Genomic DNA, 26,124 nt, shown 5'->3' with positions numbered 1-26,124 from the left:
TAGAGAATTTCTGCCACGGGTCACAATATAACTCCCAGGCTGAGAAGAAAGGTTTTATTAACTGCACTCTGATAAACAGGCTCAAACAAGGGAAAGCAGAGGGGCTGGTAACAGGAATGGGAACAAAAGACAAAAAAAACAAGGCAGATTCCAAGAAAACTTACACTCTTTCCTCCTTACAGACATTCCCATATATTTCTAAAAAGATTAAATCTAACCATGGAAAACAGGATCTGCGGAACTTGAGAAGAAATAAATTATTTGGGAAGGGGTGGGAAAGGAAGAGGGAAAAAATCCTTACCAACGGACTGGTCTTACTGTGCACTTTTCCAGGAGACCAAGAATTGCTTCTGATGCAGCAGCATTCAGCCCTGAGAAGTCAGAGAGAGCAAAAAGGCAGGGGAGGTAGGAGGAGAGAAGGGAGGAGAGAGGAGGAAAGGGGAGGGGAGAAGAAGAAAGGGGTGGAGAGATGAGGAAAGGGGAGGGGAGAGCATGTACACACTGCCTGTCCGTTGAGCCCTAACTTTGATTTTGGGAAAGAAAAGAACAAAGCTACTTGTAAATCCAGCTGGGTATTGTTTTGCAATGGCCCAAGATGATAAAGGAAGAAGGTCTGAGGAGGACCAGTGGACCCACTAGTCAGGAGGAAGAAATGTGTGTCCCACATGTGTCTGTTTAGAGAACCTGGAATGCCCAGCATACTTTTTGCTCCAAAAGAGAGGTCATGCTAAAACTTAGAGTCAAACAGGTTGCAAGAGTTGCAATCAAATCCATCAGAGCAATTAGTGAAAGAGGGAACATAAAACTGTGCCAGCCATTCCCTCACCAGCCCAACCAACCCACCAGTACATTCCAGTCCCACAATGTCATCAAAAGTTAGCTGAATTACAATTTTAGTGCCTGAAGGGAGAATGGGAGGGGAGCACTCACTGTTTCTACACACCACCTCAGCACCGTATCTCTGTGGGACTGGCATGGAAAATGAAAAAGCAACTTCTCATCCTCCAGGATATCAAATTTCTCATTTCCCATAAGCCATGCCAATTTCTAGAAATGTGCTGCATAGCTACCCAATTTGTAAACCTTTATTCCCTTGAGCTGGAAATTTTGCTTCTGGTTAGCTGTCTACCATCCTCAGTCAGATGCTTTCCTGGACCCAGAAGCCTCCTGAGCTCACAGGAGAGCCTCAAGTCTCGCACACATGCAGAACCCGGGGAGCTCTTCCAGCTGCATCGTGGCTGCAGAGAATGATGCAGCAAATGGATGACACAGCTCTGTGGAATCCTGACTCCACAGATCCGCAGTGAGGCACAGGAAGGGCTCAGCTGACCCCTTACCTTTGACTGGCTACTCCCCTCCTGGCAAAGGTTGACTTTAATCCAAAAATTGAGGAAGATCCCAAATGGTGCCAAGGGATGAGACAGCACCAGAGACACTACAGAGCTTTTCAGGTCTGCCCCTGAAAAGCTGACTCCTGTGAAGCTCTCCTCTGCTCCAGATCCACAGAAAACCAGACAGGCTATTCTTGCATCTCACTTTTAAGCAAGCTCTTAGCTGCTGCAGGAAAAGACCTAACTTCATACAGCTCCAAAATAACACAAAAATTGACCCTCTTACTGTCACAGCAACATGAGTCACTGGAGACTCCCAGGTTTACACACTGCCCTTATGGCTCAAGCAAATTACTGTCAACTTGATCCAGCACACAGAGCCCCTGTGGCAGATGCTTATCTTAAAAAATGCAAACACTCCAACGCTTCCCTGTGGCTACCAGCCTGCCAGGCTCTTCCTGGCCCTTCTCAGAACACAATCCCTCCCATCCTGGCCCCATGCCCTGCTCCCAGCACTGCCATCCCATAGACTAGGAACAAACCCAGAAACACACCACAGGGTGAAAATGAACCTTTTCCTTACAGAGAGGAAAAAATAAAATATAACCATATATTATTCCCCTTCCTCCACAAAAAGCCACAAGCCCAGTGGGTCCGCAAGCCCATCCCCAGAGCAATTCACAAAGATTAGTGCAGCTACATTAATTCATCTGGAAAGGATTTTCATCACCTAGTCTCTTTCCTCGCCTCTTGTGCTGTTTCAAAAATAGCTCTGGCTTGTTTGCTGCACTGCCCGTGTCAGTCTGATTTTCTGCCTGGCTGGATGTGCACAGACAGGAGCCCTCTGGACACCCCCACCCAGATCTGTGCATCCCTGCACAGCCAGCCAGACACCAAGCACAGCCCCCTCCCTCACAGGCCGTGCTGGAAAGCTGCTTGTTTTCAGAAGCTTTGTGCTCTATGAAGGCTGTGAAGGGGCTGGAGAACACAGCACAGCCCTTCTGGAGGTCAAAAACAAGGCAGAAAAGCACAGAAGTACTAACATTGATCTGTGTAAAAGCTTCAAGTAAGGGCCTGCCCTGGGATGAAAATACTTTTGAGATATGAGTGCATTTATCAAATGACCTAAGGTCATTTGGCTGTGTGCTGTTAGTGCTTCTGTCCATTAAAGACAAACCATCCCTCCCACAGGCCTTGAGAACTGCTCTCCACAACTGCCAGGAAGGGAACAGGTAAAGAAGGTGCAGATGTGCAGAAATTCTGGAACAAGCCACTCTTCAAAAAAACCCCTCAGGTAAACTCTTGAAATACGAGAAGCTTCTGAAAGAGATTTTTTCCTACTAGTACTTTTTTATCACTGGGTTTTCCTGAACAGCTTTTCTTTTTAGAATAAATCAGCTTGCTGGAGCCATTTCACAAATCCCAGATTAATTCCATTCCAATCTGGCATTCTTCCCAAACCCAGTAATCTTAGGCTCAGCCTTCAAGACCCAGCTCATCAGCTGTGAGCTGCCTTTCTGAAGTATTTCTAAATGAAACTCTCTCAGCATGCCATGACTCAGGAACACTGGTTACCATGAATTAAAGATTTCTACAAGGAAAAATGCAGCACAAAGAAATCCTGATTGCTTATTCTGTGCATGTTCCTATACAGCTACAAACTCTAATATGCATTAGCTATCTTATCACTTAATATAAAAATAAATTAGTACCTATTGACATTTCTGTATGAAGTGTTCCCCAATTATCTATCTGCTAAGAAACTCTCTGAAATTTAAGAGGAGGAAAAAACCCATGTACCTTTTCCAGCAGTCACCAGAGGATGAAGATACCATTAAAAAGAGAAGCCTCTCAGGCATATAACCTCTTGTTACAGGTTTCTGCTTCCAAATGCAGTGCTCCATGTATATTAACAGGGCAGCACAAAGCTCACCATACTGCAACAAATTAGCACCTTAACACACACTGTATGAAAATTAATTGTTATCTGACACCTAAGGACCTCTTCCATTTCAACAGCAATCCAACAAACCGTGCAAAGAACTGGAACAGACTGCCTGGGGAAATTGTGGAGTCCAATCACTCAGGTCATTAATATCAACATCAGAAATGAATGGGTATTTCTCATCTCTGCCTTGGGGCAGAGATTAGAAATAGATGACTGCCCAAGATCCCATTCTGGTCCTGACCTCCTGATCATTTTTAGAATTTCTTTTTCTGAGTCATTACTCCTTGCATCTGCTTACTTCTAGCAACCCCTCTTAGTTTTCACTCCTACTAAGATCACAGAAATGAGGTTTTTCTTACCCATCCTCCTTGCTGAATGATATAATCTGCAGAATAATCTTCTAGGTATGTCACCCCAAAGTTCACAAGGGCACTCAGTGGTTCCTGGCCCCGTCTGGTCAGCTCCATCAGAAATTGTTGTAACAGAACCAGGGGCACCAAGACCTTAAAAAAAAAATTAAAAAAAGAGTGTGAATAAATACAGAAAGCATTATCTACTTTACAGCTAGAACAGAATTCATGTGCCACAGAAAAGGTCTGAGTCTTCAAGTCCAAATGTACCAGGGACTACACACTTCATTTCTGAGAAGACACAAGGCAAACACACAATAAAATGCACTAAAAAGGAAGCACTTAATCTGCTAAGGAAAAACCCACAGTCTAATTGAATTAGACTAAGAGAATTTCACATTCAGAATTAATATAAGAGAATTTCACAGAACAGCACTGCAGTGTTTTCTTAAGCCCCACTTTTTCCCAGCACAGGGTTCAGGTAGAGAACAATTTCACAGAACAGCACTGCAGTGTTTTCTTAAGCCCCACTTTTTTCCTAGCACAGGGTTCAGGTACAGAAGCAGAACACGTCCAAAACTTGCTACCCCAGAAGTGGAAAGACACAACATCATAAATAGCTGAAAGGGATATGCATCCACATGCAAACACATTCCTGAATAGGGACACTGCTCTAGACAGTCTCTTTGGAAGTTCACACTTAGCTTTGAGGCAGGACAGAAACAAACACCTCCACCCAGCAGCTCAGCATTACAAACATGTTTAAAATGACAAGCATAAAGCCCTTTCCATGTCAAACTCTCCCTCTGATGCCAAATTTAACACGGAGAGATTTTCCTCCCTCATTTCCTACTCCCATTCCTCTTTAGAAACCTTTTAACTGAATGCTCAGCCTTAACCTAAATTGCTCTGGAAGATGCAAGACTGTGAATCCACCTCCTTCACATTATACGGTTCTAGACACTTCCTTCTGAAATTATGGTTTTGTTTACCCAGACAACATGCAGTTGAACTTTTAAACTCTAAACTTATTCTCACAGAGCATGCAAGTGGCCCTCTGGGCTTTGTTCATATGCAGCACCTCGCCAAGGTCGGGAAACTGGCATGAACTGAAGTCATTAGCATCTGAAAAAGCATTATTATGACACAAGAGAAAAATATTTGTTTTACTGCATTTTAATTGAGGCAAGTGCACTGCACATCTATTCACTGTGCAGACTGGAATGCTGTTTCCCAGCTGCACAAGGGAGATGAAGGCTCTGCTACTGCTCATACTCAACTCCTAATGCCTCATTCCCTCCCCAGTCTCTTCCCCCATCAGCCTGGTTTTCTTTTCAGTAAATATCCTGCACTACTATTACCAGGAATCACACCTTAGTGTGCAAAGCTGGAGGAAGATAATAGGCAAAGTAAGCTGAAATTGAGATTTGTGCTAAATTGATGGTGGCATCACACTGAGATTGACTACTAAAACCAGACAGGGCCTAAAAAATGCCCATGATCTGATAAATTTAAGATGCTTCAGCTGATTAACAAAGGAGTCCAAGAGTGTGGCAGACAGGTTATATCACAGACAGGTAGAGAAATTATAAAAGAAAGGCCTCATAAGATCAGGTCTAAATTAATAGCTGGCCTGTCAAGTGCAGCTGAGTACTTTGCAAGTTCCCACGTGAAAACAATCTTGGTATAAAAGGTTTGTTAACACAACAACCAATTCTTGAGGAGAAAAACAACTAGCACCTGCATAAACACCCATGAGAATCAGTGAAGAAAATATGTAAACAATTCAAGAACAGAGGTTTGATAGACAAGTAAAATATCTCTTACTAACCAATCAAAAGAAAAAGCTGTTAACCAATCAAATTTGCACACAAGGCCTATAAAAACTGGATAAAATGAGTTGTGTGAATAAAGAACTGGCTTTTCCTGCGTGAAGAACATGGAGTCTCAGCTGACTTACTACAACAAGGTTATAGGACTGTTGCTCTGTGCTGAACAGTTAACACTTCACTAGGGACATCATGGTGCCAGAAGTTTAAAAGTGCTTGAATTTTAAAAGTGTTGGGGTTTTTGAGGTTCTTCCAATTAATCCCATCTCAGAGGCAGAAGAGGTGCAAGATCACAGTGCACAGATACAAGGAGGAGGTCAAGATGAGGTGTCAAGAGGAATCAAAAAACTCAAGCTGTTAAAGCTAGGGATCTTTCAGAGGCTTTGGGCACACCCACATAACTCTACAGCAGCATGAACTGAGATCTCAAAATATTTGACATTTAATGAGGCTGAAGGCAAAAGAAACAAAGGCAAGGAAGGGCTGCTTGGGAAATGAAGGGAGCTAAAATGCTGACATAGTGAATATGATTGTCGCCTTCTCCCTTTGCCAACTTGATGCCTAATCCACCCTTTCACCCCAAATTCAGCAAGCCTCTCCAGGGCTCAGAGTGAGGGACAAACTCAAACTCCAACATCCAGTCCCACACAGACCAACAAACACAGCCCAACTTTCCCTTCCTGCTGAAATTTCTGCCACTCCTGCCTCTGAGACCAGCAGGAACAGGAGCAGGTTTGCACGAGACCGGCCCTAAATTCACAAAACAAATCACCTCACAGTACTTCCATGTAAGTTAACACCACCTCTGTGTACAGAAGTGCAGCTGTGTGAACAGTGGTGAGATTTAAGTAGAACAAAGTAAAAATACAGCCTTTGCAATTCAAAGCAACTGCAAGTCCCTCCACCAGGATGCCTGGGAAGGAATGCTGGGGGCTATTTATATTTTGACTGAAGAAAAGCACACACAGAAAATAGCTGGCAGGAGAAAACCTCTAGGGAATCATTATAAAACCCACTTTGCTGTCAGCAGATAGCTGATTGTGTAAATGAAACACTTTTGTCCACTACAGTATTGCAATCCTATTGTACCATATTACAAACTTAAATGTACACAAAAAAAGAGCCAAAGACAGTTCAGAGGCTTTGAGGAAGCTGTATTTTTTTGAGGAAGCTATATCCAAAATTATTGCAGTTCTGTGTACGTTTTGACTATTTCAACTTAAAATGAATCCAATTCTTCATATGATTATTTCTTATATTTTTGTTGCACTATTCTTTGCTCCCAATAATCAGTAAGAATGGGACACTGGGATGACTGCTACCCTACTCACCAGTTCAACTGGCTCTCCATACCAGTATCTGTTATCCTTTCAGATGATGCACAACACTGGGATTATGTATTTTGGATATATGTATATAATACTCATTTTTAAGCAAAAAGTGTAAAATACTCAGTGCAGTATTTAAATTTTTTTATTATATTCATTTTATTATAGAAATTCAATTTGCCCTGTCTGAGGTGGTTTGGAATTTATTTTTTTTTTTTAATGAGAGCCTTATTTCAAATAAAAGATGAAGACCCTTGTCCTTTACAGAATTCAACATCAACATGTTTTTCTGACAGCTTCTTAAGAGTAAAAATTAAGCTGAGCTGAGATGGCAGGAAAGGTATCTAGATTTCTTCTGTTACAAAACACAATTCTGATTAAGATGATAAAGGAAATTAAAAGGAAATGAAACCAACACAAATGTTTTGCATCTCCCCAAAACAAGGATTATTGAAGGAACTGCTGGGCATTCCTGGAGCTCCAAGCTACCAGAAAAACAATACAAACAGATTGTCTGTATTGCACAGATGCTGTGCTGGGGTACAAAACTTCCACTCAGGTTTGCTTTTATGGCATTTTCATATGCACTATGTGTTTTGCAGCAGCAGATGTTACAGGCAAGCAGAGCTGATGACAAAGATGTTCTGGATGATGCTCTCCACCACAGCTGATGGGGACTGAAATCCAGGAGCCCCAGGGGCCGCAGGAATGCAGCAGCAATGAAGGCTGGATCACAAAGCCCCAAATGCAGCCCACTCATCCAGCCAGGGCTGCACCTTCAGGAGGTGGGGACCCAAAGAACATTGCCCTGAGAAGCCCCATGCACCTCCTCCCTTGCCAGCTGAGCCACAATGACTGGTTTTATGCTTGGTTTTAGCTTTCACCAGCTGAAAAGTGAAATGTGCTAGCTTAAGCCACCTTCTTGATAATCAGATTTCATGGTTGTTTAAACCAAAATGCTGTGAATCACAAGATGACAAATTGAAAGAGCACACACATAAAGCAATGATAATTGCTGGAGCCATGGGCAGTAACTTGTCATGCAATGTTTATTAAACTGCTTTACAAGGGCCCACACCCTTGGTTAGATGAACACTTTCTGAAGTAAGCAGGGAAATCTAGTCAGGAAAAAAATGTAAAGAGGGGGGTAAAAGATTTCTTGTTCTATTTTAATTTTAAATTTAAGACTACATTTTAACACTCAAATTGTGACTACATTTGCAAGTAGTTATTTCATTCTTTCATTCTTTTTTTGATGCCCACTGAACCCACCAGAGAATGATTACAGTGATGAATTCAAATGATTAATGAAAGATGAACCTGGGAAGAGTAATCTACTCATTCTACATTAAAAGTCATTCAAGATAATTCATTTATAGATTTGCATTTTGTTTAAAAAAGAAGATTCCTATCATTTCAGATAACTACTCTTGAAACCAGGTAGGAACACCATCCCTGCGTTTTCTGAACAATTTAAATATCATGAAGATGTTGTCAATTTTTATTTTCACCATGATCAGCACTCTTTTTTACATTTATTTTAAACCTGACATTGGAGCAGAGAAAGAGTAGAGAAGTGTTATGAAAAAATCGCCTCAGATTTCATTCCAAAACTGCTGCAGGAATTAACCTCTCTTGGAAATTTAAGAAAAATAAGTCAAGCAACATGTCTAACGTTTCATTTTACCAAACTAAAGGAAGGTTGACCTAACACTTCCATTCAGTAACTTCTAGCTAAATTATCTATAAAACTACGACTACGTGCACATCTACCACTCTGAGAGTGCAATTTATTTCATACTAAAACCAAGTTCTTTCTATTTCTGGCCCTCTGAGAAGCAACACTGTAGCTAGTACAAACAATATGGACACCAAGGAGACACAAGATACATCCAAGTCACTGATCTGGTACCTTGTTCCACCCACTGGCATGAGCAGATGCCTCCTGCGTGCGCTCCCGATATTCCTGATATGTCACCGGCCTGCAGAAGTTAAACCAACACTGAAAGTTATAAAAGGAAACAAAAGAACATGAATAAAAGAAAGTTCCCAGTTTCCAGAGAACAAAATATTTGCACATGTATTACAGCAAGTCATTTTCAAGAGCTAACAAGTCTTGTGCTTCAGGACAGAAAACACCAGCACCAGACAGGTCAGGAAGGCATCACCTTTCTCCCACTTACACACTTTGATATAACTGGTGAATTTCCTAATAATTTGATACTCTACAACTTAAAAGACATTAGATAAGTAGGTCCTCTGATATGCTAAAAGATTTCTAAGCTCTTGCATATGTTTTTTCATAATCTAGGATTTTAAAGACAGAAAATTCCGCAAAGAAATTCATATCTGAGCTAGAGGCCAATGCAGAGAAATATTCTGTCACCAATACAGGCTATGGACTAACACAGACTATTTGACTGCATTAACATTATTAGAGTTGAAACCTTTATTTGCAAGAAACAGCACTTTTGATCACAAAACCCCTTCATACTTCAGTAGATACCTCTAGTGTAGATTTGTCACATCTCCACTCCTCTGAACTGGGATGATGAAATTCCTCTCTTCCATACTTTTTTCTCCAAGATCATTTGGCAGCTAAGAGTCAATAACAGCAAAGGCTTTCTGCCAAGTGACAGCAGAAGTTGCACTGCTCCAAAAGCAGCTGTCCTCAGGCCAGACCATCACAAAAGGTAAGTTCAGATTTCAGTTTAATGGAAATAGTGGTAACTGGCATTGGACTGAAAACTGCTTATTGAACTCCAGGAACCTGTTGTGATCTAACAGCCTACTGTACTTGTTTATATGCATATCAGAGGGCAGGAAAATAAAAAGCAAATTATTGCATCAAATAGCACTACTCTAGCAACAGGGGGAAAAGAACTGAGTTAAAGCACAGTGGGGAAAACATAATTTGGGTTTGTCCTTTTAAGGGCATTCTCCTGACTTCCTTGGCACATTAATTCTTTAAAACCAAATCTAAATCAATCAGTGGGATGAGCAGAGCAGGAACAGCTGCAGGAAGGATATTATCAGGAGATTAAACAGTAACTCTAGTTTGCCTTAGAAAAAGGCAATACGGTTTCACAGCCATTTCTGACTTTGTTTATGCATGTACATTTGTATGTACATGCATAAACAAAAAAATATTTAGAAAGCAAATATTTTCCTATAGAAAACACAGGAAGCCTAGAACACCAGAATATCAGCAAACTGGAATCACTTACATGTATGGCTGCATTTATGCAACTCTTCCTAAAGCAGCACCTTCCAACTCCAGCTCTCTACCAACACATTTTGGAGGTCACTCAGAAAAGCCTCGAGTAGCTCATGCAGATCCATTAAATTTCAGGCTCATAATTTATAACAGAAAACCAAGCAACTACAGCAATTGTACCAATTTGCAAAGACATTAATTAAGGTACTAACATGCCAACTGCAATGTGCTATTTACACAATAAGCTTAAACTGGCAGGACAGCTGCTAAGGCACCAAGGTTAGCCCAGGGTCCAGATGTGTACCTGATGTGCACCTGAAGGGTGGTCACAAGGTTTGTAACTACCATCCTCTCCAGGAAACTCTCCCTCTCATCATGGGTCAGACCACAAACAAGCCTTCAGCTCCACTCTTAGCTATAAGGCTAAGGACATTAATGTGGCTACAGCCCAGCACTGATGAAACTGGCAATGGCAGCTGCCACTTTCACCAGCAACTCAAACTGCTTGAAGCAGCCTCAGAAATTCAGCAAAAAAAGCTTAGAAAAATCTTAGAACTTACTCTGCTGCAAAGGGCAAATACCACAAAGAAGTATTTGCACATTACATTGCAAAACAAAACAAAAACAAAAAACCCAGCCAGATAAAGGAAGATTGAAAAAGACAGAAATGCAATACAAAATGCAGCCCCAACTTGAGCATTCCAGCAGCAGTCACAGTGCAAAAGGAAACACCCTTGAAAAAGCAAATGGAAACTCACTTGCTAAGCAAGCTCTGCAGTGCTTTGTGCAGATGTTCCTTCATTTCCTGGGACACTTTCTCCCCCAGATGAGCCAGGCAGTCTTCTATTGAGCTCTCTGGATTGGCAGGGCTGAACACTGGGGAAGTGTGGCAGTCAAACCCTGTGGTGGTAAATGCTGAGAGAAGAAGGTACACAAAATCAAACACATTCAACAGTCTCAGAATTCTTATCCCAGCAGTTTACATAAGGGACAAAAAAAAAATCACAGTTCTGTAGTCAAAGCATGCAATGAACAAATCATAGTAAAAAATGTCCAAATGCATTCTGAAAGTGCTACTGACAAGGCAGAGATGACTGAGCTACATTGCCCCACCAGCTCTTGTTTCACAATTGCATCCTAACCAGCAAGTTTGCTGAATGTGCAGCTATTCTCCCATTTTAAGCTGATGCCAACGCTGGTGGAGCAGCAGAAGAGCCTCTTTTCATAGCAAATTGGCCCACACATGGACATCTCTGCAGCAGCACTAGAGTATCATTTTTTAAAATATTATTTTGTTCATATAACCTTTTCCTTCTCAGTTTAAAACTTCTAAGAAAGCTCATATGAAAGAACTTAAACAGCTCCGGAGTGTTTCTATTTCAGATTTCTGATTTGCAACACACATACAAAGCAAAGATGGGTTTGAAATCAGTCCTTGCTGGGAGTCCTATAAAAGCCACATCTACAGGTCAAAGCATACCACAAAAAATAAACCTGGTGGAAGGGAGAAATCTGACAGTTTAAGTCCACACTCCTTGACATATTAGCTCCTGAGGACTTCTGCCATCAAGTGCAGCAGCTTAAGGGCTGCTTACTTTTCATTATTTACAGTAGACTATTAAATGTCATCCAGTTGTTTGCTTTGGCCAGGCTCCACCACTCCAAATGGTAACGTTTAACTATTTTACTCCATGTGGCAATGTGTACAAATCTTGTGGGGGGAGGAGGATAAAGAGATTCAAGGCATTCAAAAATCTCTTTAACTGGAGTACCTGTTACAAATTAACCACCATTACAGTGCATAGAGATTATGGATTGAAACGGGAAAACCTGAAGAGCACCTTCCAAGATTTCTTCATCAAGACGTTTTAGCTCCTCCTCGATTTCTATTTTAATCTTCTCCAAAGCCTCTTTCTCCAGAGCATGTTGTGCCATAGGCTGTTGTTGAGTCCCTGAAAGAAACCAGAGAGATAATTCAAATGTTTTAATTTCATGTTTCAAACAAGGTAGATAATGGAACATGGCACTGAAATATTAAGTACAAAGGAAAGGAATTTGAGGTGAACATTTCATTTCAGACAGCAACAAGTATGATCCCTCCAAAGGACGTACTACAGAAGTTTTATTACACAAACACAGAAACAGATAAACTTCCAGGCCTATTCAAGGTAGAATTGGTGCTTTAAATAAAATTTTAAAACTAAAAAATAAAGAAAGAAAGAAAAAAGAAGAACTGTAAAGCTACAACCAGGATACACAGGAACTTTAAAAGCAACATCTTCAATTTAAGACCAAAAGCAAACCAAGGCACATAAACAATCAGCCATTACACCTAATACATTTATTATCAAACTACACCAAAACAAAGCAGACTGGCATAAGCTTGATTTTTAGCAGCAAAATATAAAATTTATATTGATGCCTGCAAAATCTACAACATTCTCAGAGTAACTAAACTATGCAACGACATCAATGAAGAATCTTGAAACCTGTGAACTGTGCATCATTTCCCTGGCCTTGAGGAGTCCACAGGCCACAATTTAACACTGGGTTCACAAGCAAGACTAGAGGCAAAGGACCTCACAATTGTCAGTCAGTGTTCAATTCTCCTCTCTTAAGCAAGAAATTTAGGAATTTGAAATGGCTACATATCCCCCAAAGTAACATGCCATGGTTTGGGATCACAAATACATTTTCTGTGTGCTGACTCTAGATATTGGTAACAAAAGTTGTTTCAGCCATATCAAGGTTATCAAGGTTATACACACTCCCAGTCATCTTAATCATTATTCTGTACCAAGAGACACAAAACTGTTTCCAAACAAACCTAGTTATTCAGGACTTCTGAATTTCTCACCCTTTCTGCACCTGCACCCAGGGCTACAGTTCTACCCAGACACCCAGACAATGCTCTGCTCTACAGACATTCTTCAGTCAGTAGAAGAAAACAAAAAGGGAAAGGATTTGTATCTGTAATGTTGGTGTCATGTGACTCAATTTCCTCCTCATCACCTTCCCTTCACACCCAGATCTTCAGGTAAGTCCTGTAACAGCCAGGGGAGCTTTCTGGCACATCGTTTTTCACTCCTGTTTTGAAGACACGACATCGTAATTTGTTGGTCTTGTGAATGACAGCTTTGTGGCCTTTGGTTTATTTCTCTGCTCTCTCTGCCTGTTTCCTTTGGTTTATTTCACTTTAAGTGTTGTCTTGCCCTCCCTTTTCTTCCACAATGGACACTTATAAATTTCATAAAGGGGTGTGTGAAAACTATAAAAGCATTTAACACACAAAGATGTGTGGTTAACTTCACACTGGTGAAGTACACTGTGCATTTCCTGTACTTAAAAACCACTAGACAATAAGCTTTCAAGGTCTCCTACAATTGAAAAATATGTTAAAAATCCAGTGTCAATCCACTGAATATGTTAATGCTTAAAAACTCAGCACAAGGATCCCTCTAAACCAATGTATGATTAAATCAGTATAAAATGTTTTAATATATTTCTGTGACCAGTCAGTTTAATTCCATTTGACTTAACCACACATGTTCAGAACAACTTTACTTAGCTTCTTAAATCCCTTCTCAAGTAGCATCTCTGCCAGTCTGAGTAATAAATTCCAGAGAGGAGCAAACTGTTCCTCCTTTTGGTTCATGCCCTGCCAGTCCCTTCTCTGAAGAACTGAACCACTGCTTTGGAGTCAAGTGCAACAAGTGTGAGCAAGTGCCACCCCTTGTGTGAAGCTGCGCTCTCCCTGAGTCTGCAAGGACAGAGGAGCACCCATCCTCACAGGACTAATGTGACAATGATCAGCCATGACAAGCTGTCATACCTGATAAGAAGTCACCCAGAAAATGGAAGAAGAGAAATTCCACTGCTGCCAGTGTACAAAAGAGCTGTTTAGATAATCAGCACTGCACTCCATGGTTTCCATCTCCCAACACCCACCACTTTGCAGCAGCTGCTGATTCTGAGAGCACCTGACTATTCAGTCATGCCAAAACATCAAACCCCACCCCTCCCAGAGCAGTGACTTTGCACTGTTTATTCCCCTCATAAAGAACAGATTCCAGCTTTCTGCATCTCCTGGATATTGACTGCTACAGCAAACACTGCACACAGCAAAGGTTCTAAGTGAGGGGTATCTTTTTCTCAATTATCCAACTTCCAAGTCACAAACAGGTAGAAGAAAACAGTAAAGCCAGCTTATTTGAGATGAGAATATATCTTCATTATCAAATATGCAAATGGTCACACCAGAAATGGTGTTTGTAAGAGACATAATAAGCATTGAATGCTTTCCTGTGCTTAAGAAATGGGTTTGCAACTTCTGGGCTTTTGGTAAACCAACTCTGCAAGGCTCTTCCCAACCCAGAGGCACTCTGTTACATGTTCTTACACAACCAAGTTAGTGCATTCTACTTTCTATTTATGGAATAAATGTTCACTTTGGCACAATTATGTTCCTGTTAAGATGCTGGGTTTCAGGTATCTGGAAGTACCCTAAAAAGTAGAGGAAAATGTGTTCTGAAAGTCCATCAAGCACTGCATTAGGGAGCACCTGACTACCAAATAAATGTAATACTTCAGTAAAACTCCAGAAGCTCAGTAACAATACAATGCTAACCTGTTTGCCAGGTTTGATCCCAGGAGGAGGAGGAATGGGAAGTCATTCATCAGAGATACAGAGTCTGCACATCTCATTCTACAGTGCTCGAGCCAAAATTTCAGCTAACAGGGGACAACAGGGACTATAAGGAGAGATTGAAAAGATGTTATGACTTTTTAGTTCAAGGGAATGAAGGATGATTGGAAAAGAAAGCCACTGATGTCACAGATTGCTCTTGATTTTTTTTTTCTTTCATGCCTGTAATTTTAATTCAGCAATACCTTCATTTTTGAGTTCTCCTAGGTCACTATATTAACTTCTGTCCAGTTGACTTAAAAATTTACTTGCAGCATGACTGCAATATTTCTTTAACACCTCACACTTTTTAAAATATTAAGTAAGACTCTAAAGTTACTGTAAGCACTGGGAAGTGACAAAGATATATAAAATCTCTTTACAAATGTATTTATCTGTTTCCTTTACACATCCATTACACCAGCAAACTCCAGACCATGGACTGCCACACATAGATGTAGCCCTTGATTTAAAAAATGTTTAAAAGAAGTTCTTTATAAACCATAAGATTGCTCAGCTTAAAAGAAACTGAAAAAGTCTAAAATATTAAAAAGAGACAAGATATTGCCAATTAACTTTTTTTTTTTTTTTTTTTTTTTTTTTTTTTTTGTGGGCAGAGAGGAAGCTTAATCAAGTGGGAATTCACACCCCAAAAAGCTCCTTTTCCTTACCTCAATTCAGGGAACAGCTCCCTTATTATGATGAACTGGACTGCTCTGACCTACAATGGGAATCTTTACAGCCCAAACAGCCCAAAAACAACCTAAAAAACTCAGTTTTCTACAAGCCAATATGTGTGGAAACCAGGAAAATGGTCGATCACTAACTCCATACAGCACTTCATATGGTAATTCCAAAAAGACAATAAATGGTCAAAAGGACACTGTGCACCATAATTGGATTAAAGTCCTGTGGATAGCATGCACCTCAGGGAAACTGCAAAACTGTCAAAACCTTGCTCACCTCTTGACTAACCTATAGTCACCATGCAGTAGTGGCACTGACTATAAATCTTTCAGATGCTCTGAAAACTAAGGGATTATTTAAGATTTTTCACTCTGTCAAGAAAAACAGAGAAAACCTACTTTTCTTCACAGTGTTTGCTGCAGCCACAAGCTCATGGGATGGTGTCAAGCAATGGGGAAGGAGATTAAAATAGAGAAATACATTAAAAGTCACTCCTTGATAAAATGTAAAGAAACATTTCTAATACAAATACATTGAATAACAACCCCAAAGTACTTTGACTCACTTAAAAAGTTAGTAATACTAACAACTGCAGCACAGTGGAAGCTTCTGTAATGAGAGTGACTTCAGGGGGGAAAGTGTAGAGATGTGTTCCAATACTTAATTTTTTTCTGTGTCTGAACCAGTACTTATAGGTATGACAAGAGTTCTGCAAAAATACAAAGCATCTCTGCACAATCTAATGAACAGACAACTGAGAGCTTCCACACACTTTAAATACAGGTACTCATCTGTTGCCTCAAACCACACTGACTTCCCCAGGTGATGCTACTCTGTGTTTTATCAATTGATCTGATTTGTTCACCTACCAAAAAGCAACAGAATATACTGCTAATGGATTTTGCTTTAAATCAACTGCAGTGACTGTTATGCAGAATCACTCTTCTGAAAAAACTAATAGGAAAAATCTCTCAAAGCACTGGTCAGTTAAATTTGCTGGATTTACCTCTGGAGACAATGAAATCCATTTACAGAACACTATAGAGCTATGATGTTAAAATATTGGCTTGCCCAGTAAAACTGTCTTTTCTTCAAGAGTCTGGAATACTGTGGATGGCTCTCTCTTCAGTCCCTGTGCTGAAAAGAAGATAGCAAAATAAAAATTTCCAGGTCCTCATCAGGTGTTGATTTAGATCGACCTTATTTGCTTGAAGCCACCAGTGATTTTAGTGCTTGTAAGTGAAGCCATCCTTCTTGCAACAAAATTAAGACCAACCAAGAGATCCAAAAGGAAACACAGCAACATGATTTTCTATATAATTTCTCTGAATTTTCTATTCACTGAATAAAAACCCTCAAAAAACCATCAGTCTTGCAAAGCACATTAGGCCTTCAAACAACAAGAAGTTTTAACTGGAAACCTATTAACCTATCTTAAAGTTTTATTCTTACTTCAGTTTTTGAAACAGAAGGATGTACACCAGAAAAAAAAACTAGTACCAAAAAAAAAAAAAAAGAGGCAGATGATGGTAACAGAGGCAGTTCTGGCAGAGATAGCATAGTACCACTCCTTTTGGGAAGGATCAGTTTTTTGGTTGGGTGTTTTTGGGTGTTTTTGACCCACCAGATACACCTTGTAGATTAACTGGAGTGTTGAAACTTCACTGAAAGCTGGGACACTGTGGTAGGAGGAGACTCAAGGGAAATACAGAAATCCTAACAACACCTAGGGCACCCTTTTTCCTCATCTCCCATGTGTGGTACACATGCAGTGCAAAGGCAGAAGATCCTCCAGTGGTGACACAAGTTGGCTGGAACTGGGATCCTGCCCTGAACTGCCCTCTAGAGGAGTCCCTCACTCTCCCTGTCAGGCAGACAAGGAGCTTCACTCCACCAGGGCAAGCTAAAACTTGTCTTCCTGGATACTCCCCTTACACTGAATATCATTCAGAAAACTTACCAGGAGTACAGTCTTATTTGGATCTAAGAAAAATAAATGAAGAGAAAGTACTGCAAACCTTAGTCAAGGCCTCATATGGATGAAACACAAAATACAGGAGTTTGTTCTGCCAGTGGAAAGGAAACAGGCAATAGGTAAAATTGCTGCTTCATTGCTTCCCATGGAAGGTCTGTCAGCAAAATAACCAAACCAAAGCAAAATAAGATTAAAGACAGGTGTTTTTTATTGGAATCCTCTCAATTCACAAATCAATGGTGTTCAGCCATAGAGTAGAAAGACTCCTGACCAGCATTTTGAAGTGCCACACAAATCTACAATGGAAGGAATTTGAGCTCACTCAAGGTGCTGTATCAACAACTGGTGGTGCTGCTTGGAAAACACACTGACAAGCAGGAATGCTGTGCTGCTGTTACCCCTCCTGTGCCTGTCACCAAACCCAGAAGTCTCCTGCTCAAGACAGGATTCCAGACAGCAACAGCTCATTTCCATTTCCCAGCTTTCCCATCTCTCATTCTCACCAGGTTTCCCAGCTCGCAGTGGGACAGTAACACCCAGGCACACCTCCCAGCAGTGCATTAGGCAGGGCAGGAAATATCCATTATGGGCTGGGCTCCCCTCCTGGGGGATTGCAGATTACTGCAAGCAGGCATCAGCCACGTGCCAAACAGCAAGGAGATGCACACTGGGTATGTAACTGCTCAATAGCCAATGGAGATTGAACAGCACTCTGAAATATCCACACAAAACCCAGCAGTGCAGCTCAAACACTGCTTAATTACAAGCAAGGTGAGCAAAAGTAGGAGAAAGGATTTTTAAAATGTAGCTAGCAGACAAAAGAAACCTCTCAGAAGCATGGAAGGCAGAAAACCAACACCAGGAAAAGTGAGTTAGGAAAGAATTAAACAAATCCTGAAGCAGAAGGATAAAGCATTTGCTTAGTTCAATACAGCCTGAAGTCCATTCAAAGCACTACAAAACAGAGTGAGAAACAAGTTGGCAAATTAAAAGTAAGGCAAAATTATTTAATCCAAAGGCTTTGACCAGAAAGCAGCAAAACCACTGAAAGACAGACCTAATTAAAGTGAAACATGACCAGGAGAGGAGACATTGTGGTCAATGTCTGGGGTGGGGAATGAGGTGGGGAAAATGTAGGAAGATTTCCTCTTTAGAAGTTGTAAAGTATGAATGCTTTAGAGCATTTTACTAGCAAGTCCAACTACGGACTGCTGTGACACAAGCTAACACATCTAAACAATATTCAAAAAGTAAAGTCCTCTTAAGTCACTACAAAATTTTCATTTAAGAATTTGTAGCTTCCTCTTTAGAAAGTTTAAATATACCTCTGTAATTCAGATTAGAAGCTCAGAGGTTCCAGTAATGAGAATGATTCTGAAAATAAAAGGTTTCAACTCAATTTGCAAATACTTCAAAGGTAACTACAGCCAAATCATTTTTAAAAAGCTTTAATACTAGCCTTTTCCCTTCTGAATCTTCTATTTCTAGAACAAAGCAGACTCTTACACATTGAACCTTTATATGTACCAAATACATTTCCAGTTACAGCCCAGTTATAAATGGGTGGGATGTTCAGAATGAGATGTTACTGCTAAAATAAGCACATTTTCCAACAAAGGGCTTTATGAAACAGCTAAGGTGCCTCTCCTTTCATGGACCACAGAAGAAGACAAAGTCGAAGTAGCAAACATACCTTAAATACACAAAGGTATTTATTAATTACAGTTTATGAATTACAAAACATTAATTTCATGAATTATATATAATATAACTAGCATGTGCTATGTGATTTAGTACCAAACAGAAAAGCAGTTCTGTCATAACCTTGTTGCAGTCTTTTCAGGAATTTCTCACTTGATGACAGGTAAGTTCAGTAAATGACAGCATATGCATTCTTAAATGATTGTTCAAAGAAAACAAAGATTCTGAAGACTGTCTCTGTTTGGCTTGGGTTTTTTTAAAGTCTCCTTTCATCAGAATAACAGAACTAGTAGTGACTAAAACATCATTAAGAAGTGACAAGTCACCCAGGCAATCCTGACAAACAACATTGCTTAAGTGCTTGCCACCACAAAATAAAGAACAGTTTTACCTCCTAGGTTTATGTGAAACACAAACTACCAAACTTCTTTTATTCTGCCTTCTATTTATTTATTTAACCTCTTTTATCCATAAACCTGTCCTGGAAGAAAAATCTGACTCTGTGCAGCCCTTGACTTCTCATAAATAAAGAAATAAATAAATAAACAGAAGTAGCATAGGCCACATCTCTGCACCAGCACTGACTGACAACAACAGCAGCCTCAGTGTAATAGGCCAAAACTATTTAGCACAGGAGATTGCCCAAGACACCACTCAGTTTATGCCAGTAAACATCACCTCACCCCTGCTCACCTACTTCCACTTGTGTCCCAAAAAAATAGCAAGCATGGGCTGAAATTCTCAGGATGGCTCAACAAAGGTTAACATATATCCATCCAAAGATAATATATATCCTAGCCTCAAGACAGCAACTAAAACCACTTACTTGCTTCCTAAACACCAGTCAGCCCTGGCATAGCTCAAATTAAAACAGTAATCTACACACAAACAGATTTGTTTCCATCAGCACCTCTCATCTTTCAGTTGAAATAAACCAAGAGATTCATTACACCGAATCAGCCTCACACTCTGCACCCCTGCAGAAACCCCCCAAGAACAAACTGCAAGCCCAGCTGCACACGTAAACGGCTAGAGATGAACATGCAAATATTACCTTGAGTTGGAGGAGGAGGAGGAGGAGGATGCTCCTGTGGCTTCTCCTGTGCTAGAAGGCCCAGGTAGCTGAGCACTACGTATTTGGTTTCATAGTGAAATCCTACAGGCACGGCAGTGGCGGACGCCATCGGGATGGCTGTGCTGCGCTCTGGGGAGCCGGGAAGGCTGTCAGGGAACACAAAAGGCTTTGTTTGTTTGTTTGTAAGGCTGCAACAGGTCCTGAAGGCACACGTAACAAGGAATTATGTAACAATCCTGAAGCAACGTCCAGGTTTTTGCCCTGATAGCCTATGCATTCTTGTTTTAATGAGAACCATGCGGGGTAAGCCCAGCTGTGCCCCAGTGCAGCTCCTGCCTGCTGCCAGCAGTGGCATTTCTCACTCCTGTCTCCCATGCAGGCAAAACCAGCAGTCCCTCAGCGCAGGTTTTTGTGAAGCTGGTGTGGCTGCAGAGATTTATTTGGGCTATCCATTGCCCCAAAACAGAATTATCAAAAATTGTTCCTTGTAAAAAATGTATATATGATATAGAAGAATTTTCATTATGACACTAAAGGTGCTTCTATTTTCTGATTTTTTTTTCCTTTTAAATAATCTGGACTCTTGAGTCTATTATATCATTTACATGAAAAAGCTGCATGTAGAATTAGAATTATCCTGAGCTTACAATTACCTTGGGTCGTGGACTAATAAAAAAGTGCACCTTTTGCCCCCACAAATGTGTTTAGAAGGTTGACCCTCAATTCTACAAGCATCTCAGTAGTCCAAGTCACAAACTTGAAAAGGACAGAAGTTGTTAAAGACCAGGCAAGTGTCTTTCTGTTAGCTGAAATTGTGTTTTAATTGGTTATATTTGCAGGACTGCTAAACTTAAGAGTGGCCATCCTCTAGTCTCTGAAGAGTCTAGCTCTTCATTTCATTGACTAAAATGCTCACCCATTGTTTGGTGATTCTGTTTAAACACATTGCTCAGAGATGTACTGATGCTTTTTCAATGGCAGTAGGTTTCACAGTTAATTTTTCCCAATATTTGTGGCATTTAATTAATTTTGATGAAGTTCTCTATTAGATTTTGAGTTTACACCTCGAGCTGAAAGTGTAGTCCAAAAACAGGATGAAGCAAGCCTCAACAGGGTGGAGGGAAATTGCCAACTGGCACGGGTCAGTTTTCCACAGCCTTTCTTAATTCCTTGCTGTTACAAGAACAAAACAGCTGGAGTACACCCCACAGAAAATAAATCCCATGCTTGGAAGTCTAAGTCAGGGCTCAGAGCCTATGGATTTTTATGGAAGTTAGAAAGAGACCAATAGTCTCATGTTTTGAGAGATTCTGAACATTTCCTTAACCACAACATGAGGTGAAAAGGCAGGTTCTGAGGAGTTTCCCTTTCCCAAAGCTTCCCATTAATATTTCTCTGCTTTCAGATTTGCTACTGTGATGCTCAAAAATTGTAAAACACAAAAAGTGACCAAAATTGCCTCAAATTAATTTTGCTGTTCCAACAGCAATGGAAAACATTGGGTCAACAGAGTAAATTCCACATTCATTGTAGGGATTGGAGGAACAGATGGCTGTTGGTCCTGGATTTCTCACCCAGACATTATTAAGGATAAACCAGAAATCCACACCTAACAGCAACATCTGGCCAAAGAAGTCCTCCCTGTTTCACTCTAATTGTTTTGTTGCTTTTTTTCAAATATCCAAATAAGACCTGCAGGAAAAACTAAGGTAGAGAGAAATTAAAAGCAACACGGTAAAAAGTAAAATCTCAAACAACAACATAAAAGTGGGGAAAAAGCCATGCAAGAGATGAAAAGGATGTTTAAGATTAATCAACAGGTTTCAGCAATTTTTGTTTGGCCAAGTCTGGATAACTACTTCCAGAATGCTGTCAACTTAATGGATCAAATAACACTATCCAGGGGTTTCTGACAAACTCTTCAAGGTAAGTTCTCCAGGACTTCAAAGACTCATTCCCAAACAAGCAGTAGCCCACTCTTGGCCACCAGAATGGATGTGTAAATGAAAAGCACACAAGGAAGATTGTGCTACAGAACAGCTGCTGAACAGGCACTGAAAGAGCCAGATAATTTAGTAATGTGAGACACAGTTATACTTAGAAGAAATTTTTTTATCAAATTTAAAGTTTAAAGTGGTTAGAATGCGCAAAATGCTAAATACAAGGAAGAGAAATTGGACCCTCTCAAGAGAATTATGGATTGCACTGGAAATGCCTTAGGACTAAAAGAAAGAATCAGGTTCCAAAATCAAAGAACAATCTGCAAATGAAGCCTCAAGATTAATAATAATAATAGTAATAATAATAATAATAATAATCCAAGAAAGCAAAAGAAAAGCACTTGCCTGTCTAGCTGTTCAAGATGCCTGGGCTAACTTCTAATCCCTCCTCCCTGAGAAGGAATTCAGATTAACAGCAGTTGTACACTGGTTACTGAGGATAAAAAGAACTAGAACTGTGCTGTGGCATGGTTGTTGTGGGAAAAGAAAAATTTACCACAAACTAAAAGCTGCAAAAGGAAAAGAACTGGTGTAAAATTGGCTGACTATTCTCTTTAGAAACTCTACTTTCTGAAACTCATTCAGTACTGAAAACAGAAAAGGGCTCTCTGTTGAAGACCATACCATGGCAGCCCTGCCTCTTGCTCCATGTATTTAAAAATGCCTGAAAGCCTTTACCAGAAAGGCTGGATTGTGTCTTTGCTACAGCTCGAACCAAAGTAGCAAATCATATACAAAGGAAACAAACTCGGAGTCAACACTTTGTCTGTGCTGCCTCTTCCATCCCACAGTGCTCCACAGGCAACAGATCCTGCTTCAGAAAGCGAAGAAATCACAGCAGAGAAGAACCACAGCTTTTGCAAGTTAGCCTTGAGCCTCTTCCAAAACTGAGATTTTTATAGAGCAAGAGGATCTGGGAAAAAAAAAATAAGTGCTCTGAAGACTTTAGTGTCCTTTAACAATAGATCTGCTCTTCAGACCACATGCAGTCACCACATCACATGTTGACATCACCAGGTGGGAAAGGTGCCATTCCCCAAAAAGCAAAAGCTCCCCAGCATGTTTCAGTTCTGGTTTGTTCAGTAGAGATCCACAGCCCTGAAATCAAAATGCTTCTCACAATGCCTACACAGTGAATGGGAGCCCTTCCAGACAACCTGATCTCTCCTGAAAAAAATCAGCCTGACAGATGGCCCAGAGACATCCAGAAACTGTGCTGTGGACCAAAGAACAAGTCTGGATATACAATAGAGATTAGTCTTCAAAATATAATTCCAAAACAGTGCATAAAATGAAATTTAAAAAGTTGATCAAAACAAGCATGATATGCAAAGCAGCACAGCGCAACAGGGAGGCCTAATTCACAAAAATTACAGCTCAGCACTTCTGAGGGGAGGAGGGGAAATAAAAACAGAGAGAGAGGGAGAATGAGACCACTGCTTATTTAAAGAGTGGCTAATGTTTCCCTGGGGAAAGAATGATTAAAAAAAATTACCTTGGTGGATATATTTTGAGAGGCAGTTTTACAATGAAATGAGAAAGGAGACTTAAGAACTTGAATGGAAGAAATCTTCAAATTCACATAAAAGAATGTCATGAGTGGAAGTGGACTTCAGAATCACTGGTCTTCCTTTGAGAGAAGCCCACAGCACAGTAACTGACTGACTCGTTTAGGATTGAGAATGACTGGTTTTGTTTACAAAGACAAACACAGAAATATTGACTCAGATCCTGTAAATATCTCAGAAAAGGCCATTTTTCAGGAATGAGGGGGATTGAAAAAGGACACACAGCTTGAGAGACCAGATCAGAGGAAAGAGAGCTCTCCACTAAAGGTGCAAAATGGAAGAGAGTGCAGAAAGTGTTTAAAATGATAAGGTTGTACAGGAGATGCAATGGAGCAGAGGAGATAAGGCGTTATACAGACTCCCTAAGTCTCAAAGCCAGGGCAAGAGGGCTGCTTCAGGTTTAACAAGGTCTCTGTAGGAATACTGTCCTTAAAAAACTAGAGATCACCATTATTACCAATTACTGACTACAAAAAAAAAATCCCCTTTCCCAGTTCCTGCACCCTTGGGGGATAGAAGGCTATACCTGTTGAAGCTTACTTAGCTCGTCACTCCTCCGGCCCTGCTGTCACTTGTTTCATGTGGGCTGAGCTGCTCAAGCGACCTGAGAGCAGGAGTTGCAGTAGGACTGACATTTCCCCATCTGTCACGTCCTAATCCACGGCAGAGTTATAAATTGGATAATGGGCAGCACAAGCCTACCAATGAATACAGCGAATATAATCCCCAGCGATGAGGCCAGGCTGTGTTTCAGTCCCTATCTGTAAAACCCCACTGTGCATCAAGATGTGTTTACTGTGCATCATTCAGACCTCAAAATGCAACATCACTGCTCTACTGCCCGGAGCAGTTCAGCTGGTTTTTACAAGCAAAACCGTAGGCGACCAACATCACCTACGGATTTCAGAAACATCAGCGCTGCCCGAGCTTTTCCCAAACAGCAGCACCACGGCCCTCAGCTTCCACTCCAACATGGAATCACTCCAGAGCTGGATGCATTCCCCAGCTAGAGCCCAGCCACCCTGCGAGCTGCCGTGGCAGAACACCTCCTGCTGCTGCTGGGTTATTGCAGCGCACACGCGGCCCCGGCCAGCGAGCGCTCAGCCGAGCACAGAGGCAGCACCATGGCAGCACCGCGGCTCAGATCATTTTTGGGGCCTCCTGACCTCGATATGCTCACGGTTTGGGTCGTCTTCCTGACATCAATCTCTGCAACAGGCAGCCACGCTCAGCTCAGCTGCATCTACAGCCTCGGGTTTGCACGGCGCCCTTGACCAAATGTGACGGATTCCAAGGAGTTGCAGGTCTACAAAGCCACACCCCGTATCAACAAGATGGAAAATATTCAGGCACTCTGCAGCCTTCCAGAAGGCTTGTGCGGGGATTTTAGGTGAGCCTTGCATGTGTGGACTAGTTAAACCTTGCAGCAGTTTGTCTCTGAAAACACTTCCCATAACAGGCAGGACCATCCAAAGCATCCAGCTGTGATCAACTTGGGAGATAAATTCTCCCGAGTACTTTTCCAACTGTGTATGAGGGTATGACTAAGAGATTGTTTATAATAAACTGAGAACTACTCAGTTCAAACATGTCAGTTCCTACTGGAAATGAATCAATACTGCAGCCACTACTGATCCTCTGGTGGCACTTAATGGATAGAAATAATGGAAAACATAATTGTTCTTTATCTGGACAGTGGCTGTAGCTGACCTTTGACAGAAATGCGATTAGGTGAGCATTCTAGGCAAACGGGGTGCTTTCTCTTCTAGGAAGAAAAACCAAGGCTGCACGCGTTATCCACTACAAAGATCCTCAATCCTTTGCAGCTCCAAACCATCTCACCACAACACTACATTACGACAGCTTTTATTAACGAGCTCCCATTCACTTTCTGTCTTAACGCGCCTGTTTGGGTTCGAGGAGCCGAAAAAAGCCGTTCCAAGTTTCAGCCGCGCCGGAGCCGCCGGCGGCAGCGCAGCGTGAGCCCCTCAGTTACTACGGCGATGAATGAGATATTTATACCCGGGCGGGCGGGCGCGGCGTCGGGATGACTCACCGGCGGGGCCGTGCGGCCCCTGCAGCGGGGGAGCCGCCGGCTCTCCGCCGCCGACGGGTGCCTGCCACGGCCCCTTGGCCGCCGGTCCGGGGGTGTCCCGGGGGTGTCCCGGTCGGAGCGGGGTCCGCGCGTCCTTCGGCGGGGGCGGCACCGGCCGCCCCCACCCCTCACGGACGGGGGTGCGCGCGCGGGGCCGCCGGTCCCCGCTCACCCCACCCCCGCTCTTAAATTAAATAAGTAAATGCAGACAGACAGATAGGGGAAGAAATAAATAAACAAAACAAGACAAGCAGCCCGCCCGCTCCCACGCCCGCTCCCTCACCTGCGGAGGCCGCGGGGAGGAACTGGAGGTGGAGGAGCGGCCACAGCTCCCGG

General features: G+C 41.5%; 1 protein-coding gene across 1 annotated transcript in view; it reads right to left on the bottom strand.

Annotated features, from left to right (window-relative positions):
- Window positions 1-26,118, bottom strand: part of BCL2L13 (BCL2 like 13) — a 35,036-nt gene extending 8,918 nt beyond the window's left edge. The window contains exons 1-6 of the mRNA XM_041484356.1: window positions 26,072-26,118; window positions 20,105-20,271; window positions 11,845-11,955; window positions 10,762-10,918; window positions 8,699-8,768; window positions 3,639-3,782 (exon numbers count right to left, since the gene is read on the bottom strand). Coding sequence (XP_041340290.1) covers window positions 3,639-3,782; window positions 8,699-8,768; window positions 10,762-10,918; window positions 11,845-11,955; window positions 20,105-20,234 — 612 coding nt within the window. The 5' untranslated portion in view covers window positions 20,235-20,271; window positions 26,072-26,118. The remainder of the gene's footprint in view (window positions 1-3,638; window positions 3,783-8,698; window positions 8,769-10,761; window positions 10,919-11,844; window positions 11,956-20,104; window positions 20,272-26,071) is intronic.
- Window positions 26,119-26,124: the final 6 nt, after the last annotated feature.

The sequence above is a fragment of the Pyrgilauda ruficollis genome, unplaced genomic scaffold, assembly GCF_017590135.1.
Source record: "Pyrgilauda ruficollis isolate IOZ18807 unplaced genomic scaffold, ASM1759013v1 scaffold66, whole genome shotgun sequence".
NCBI lineage: Eukaryota > Metazoa > Chordata > Aves > Passeriformes > Passeridae > Pyrgilauda > Pyrgilauda ruficollis.
This window is presented reverse-complemented; position numbering and strand designations above follow the sequence as displayed.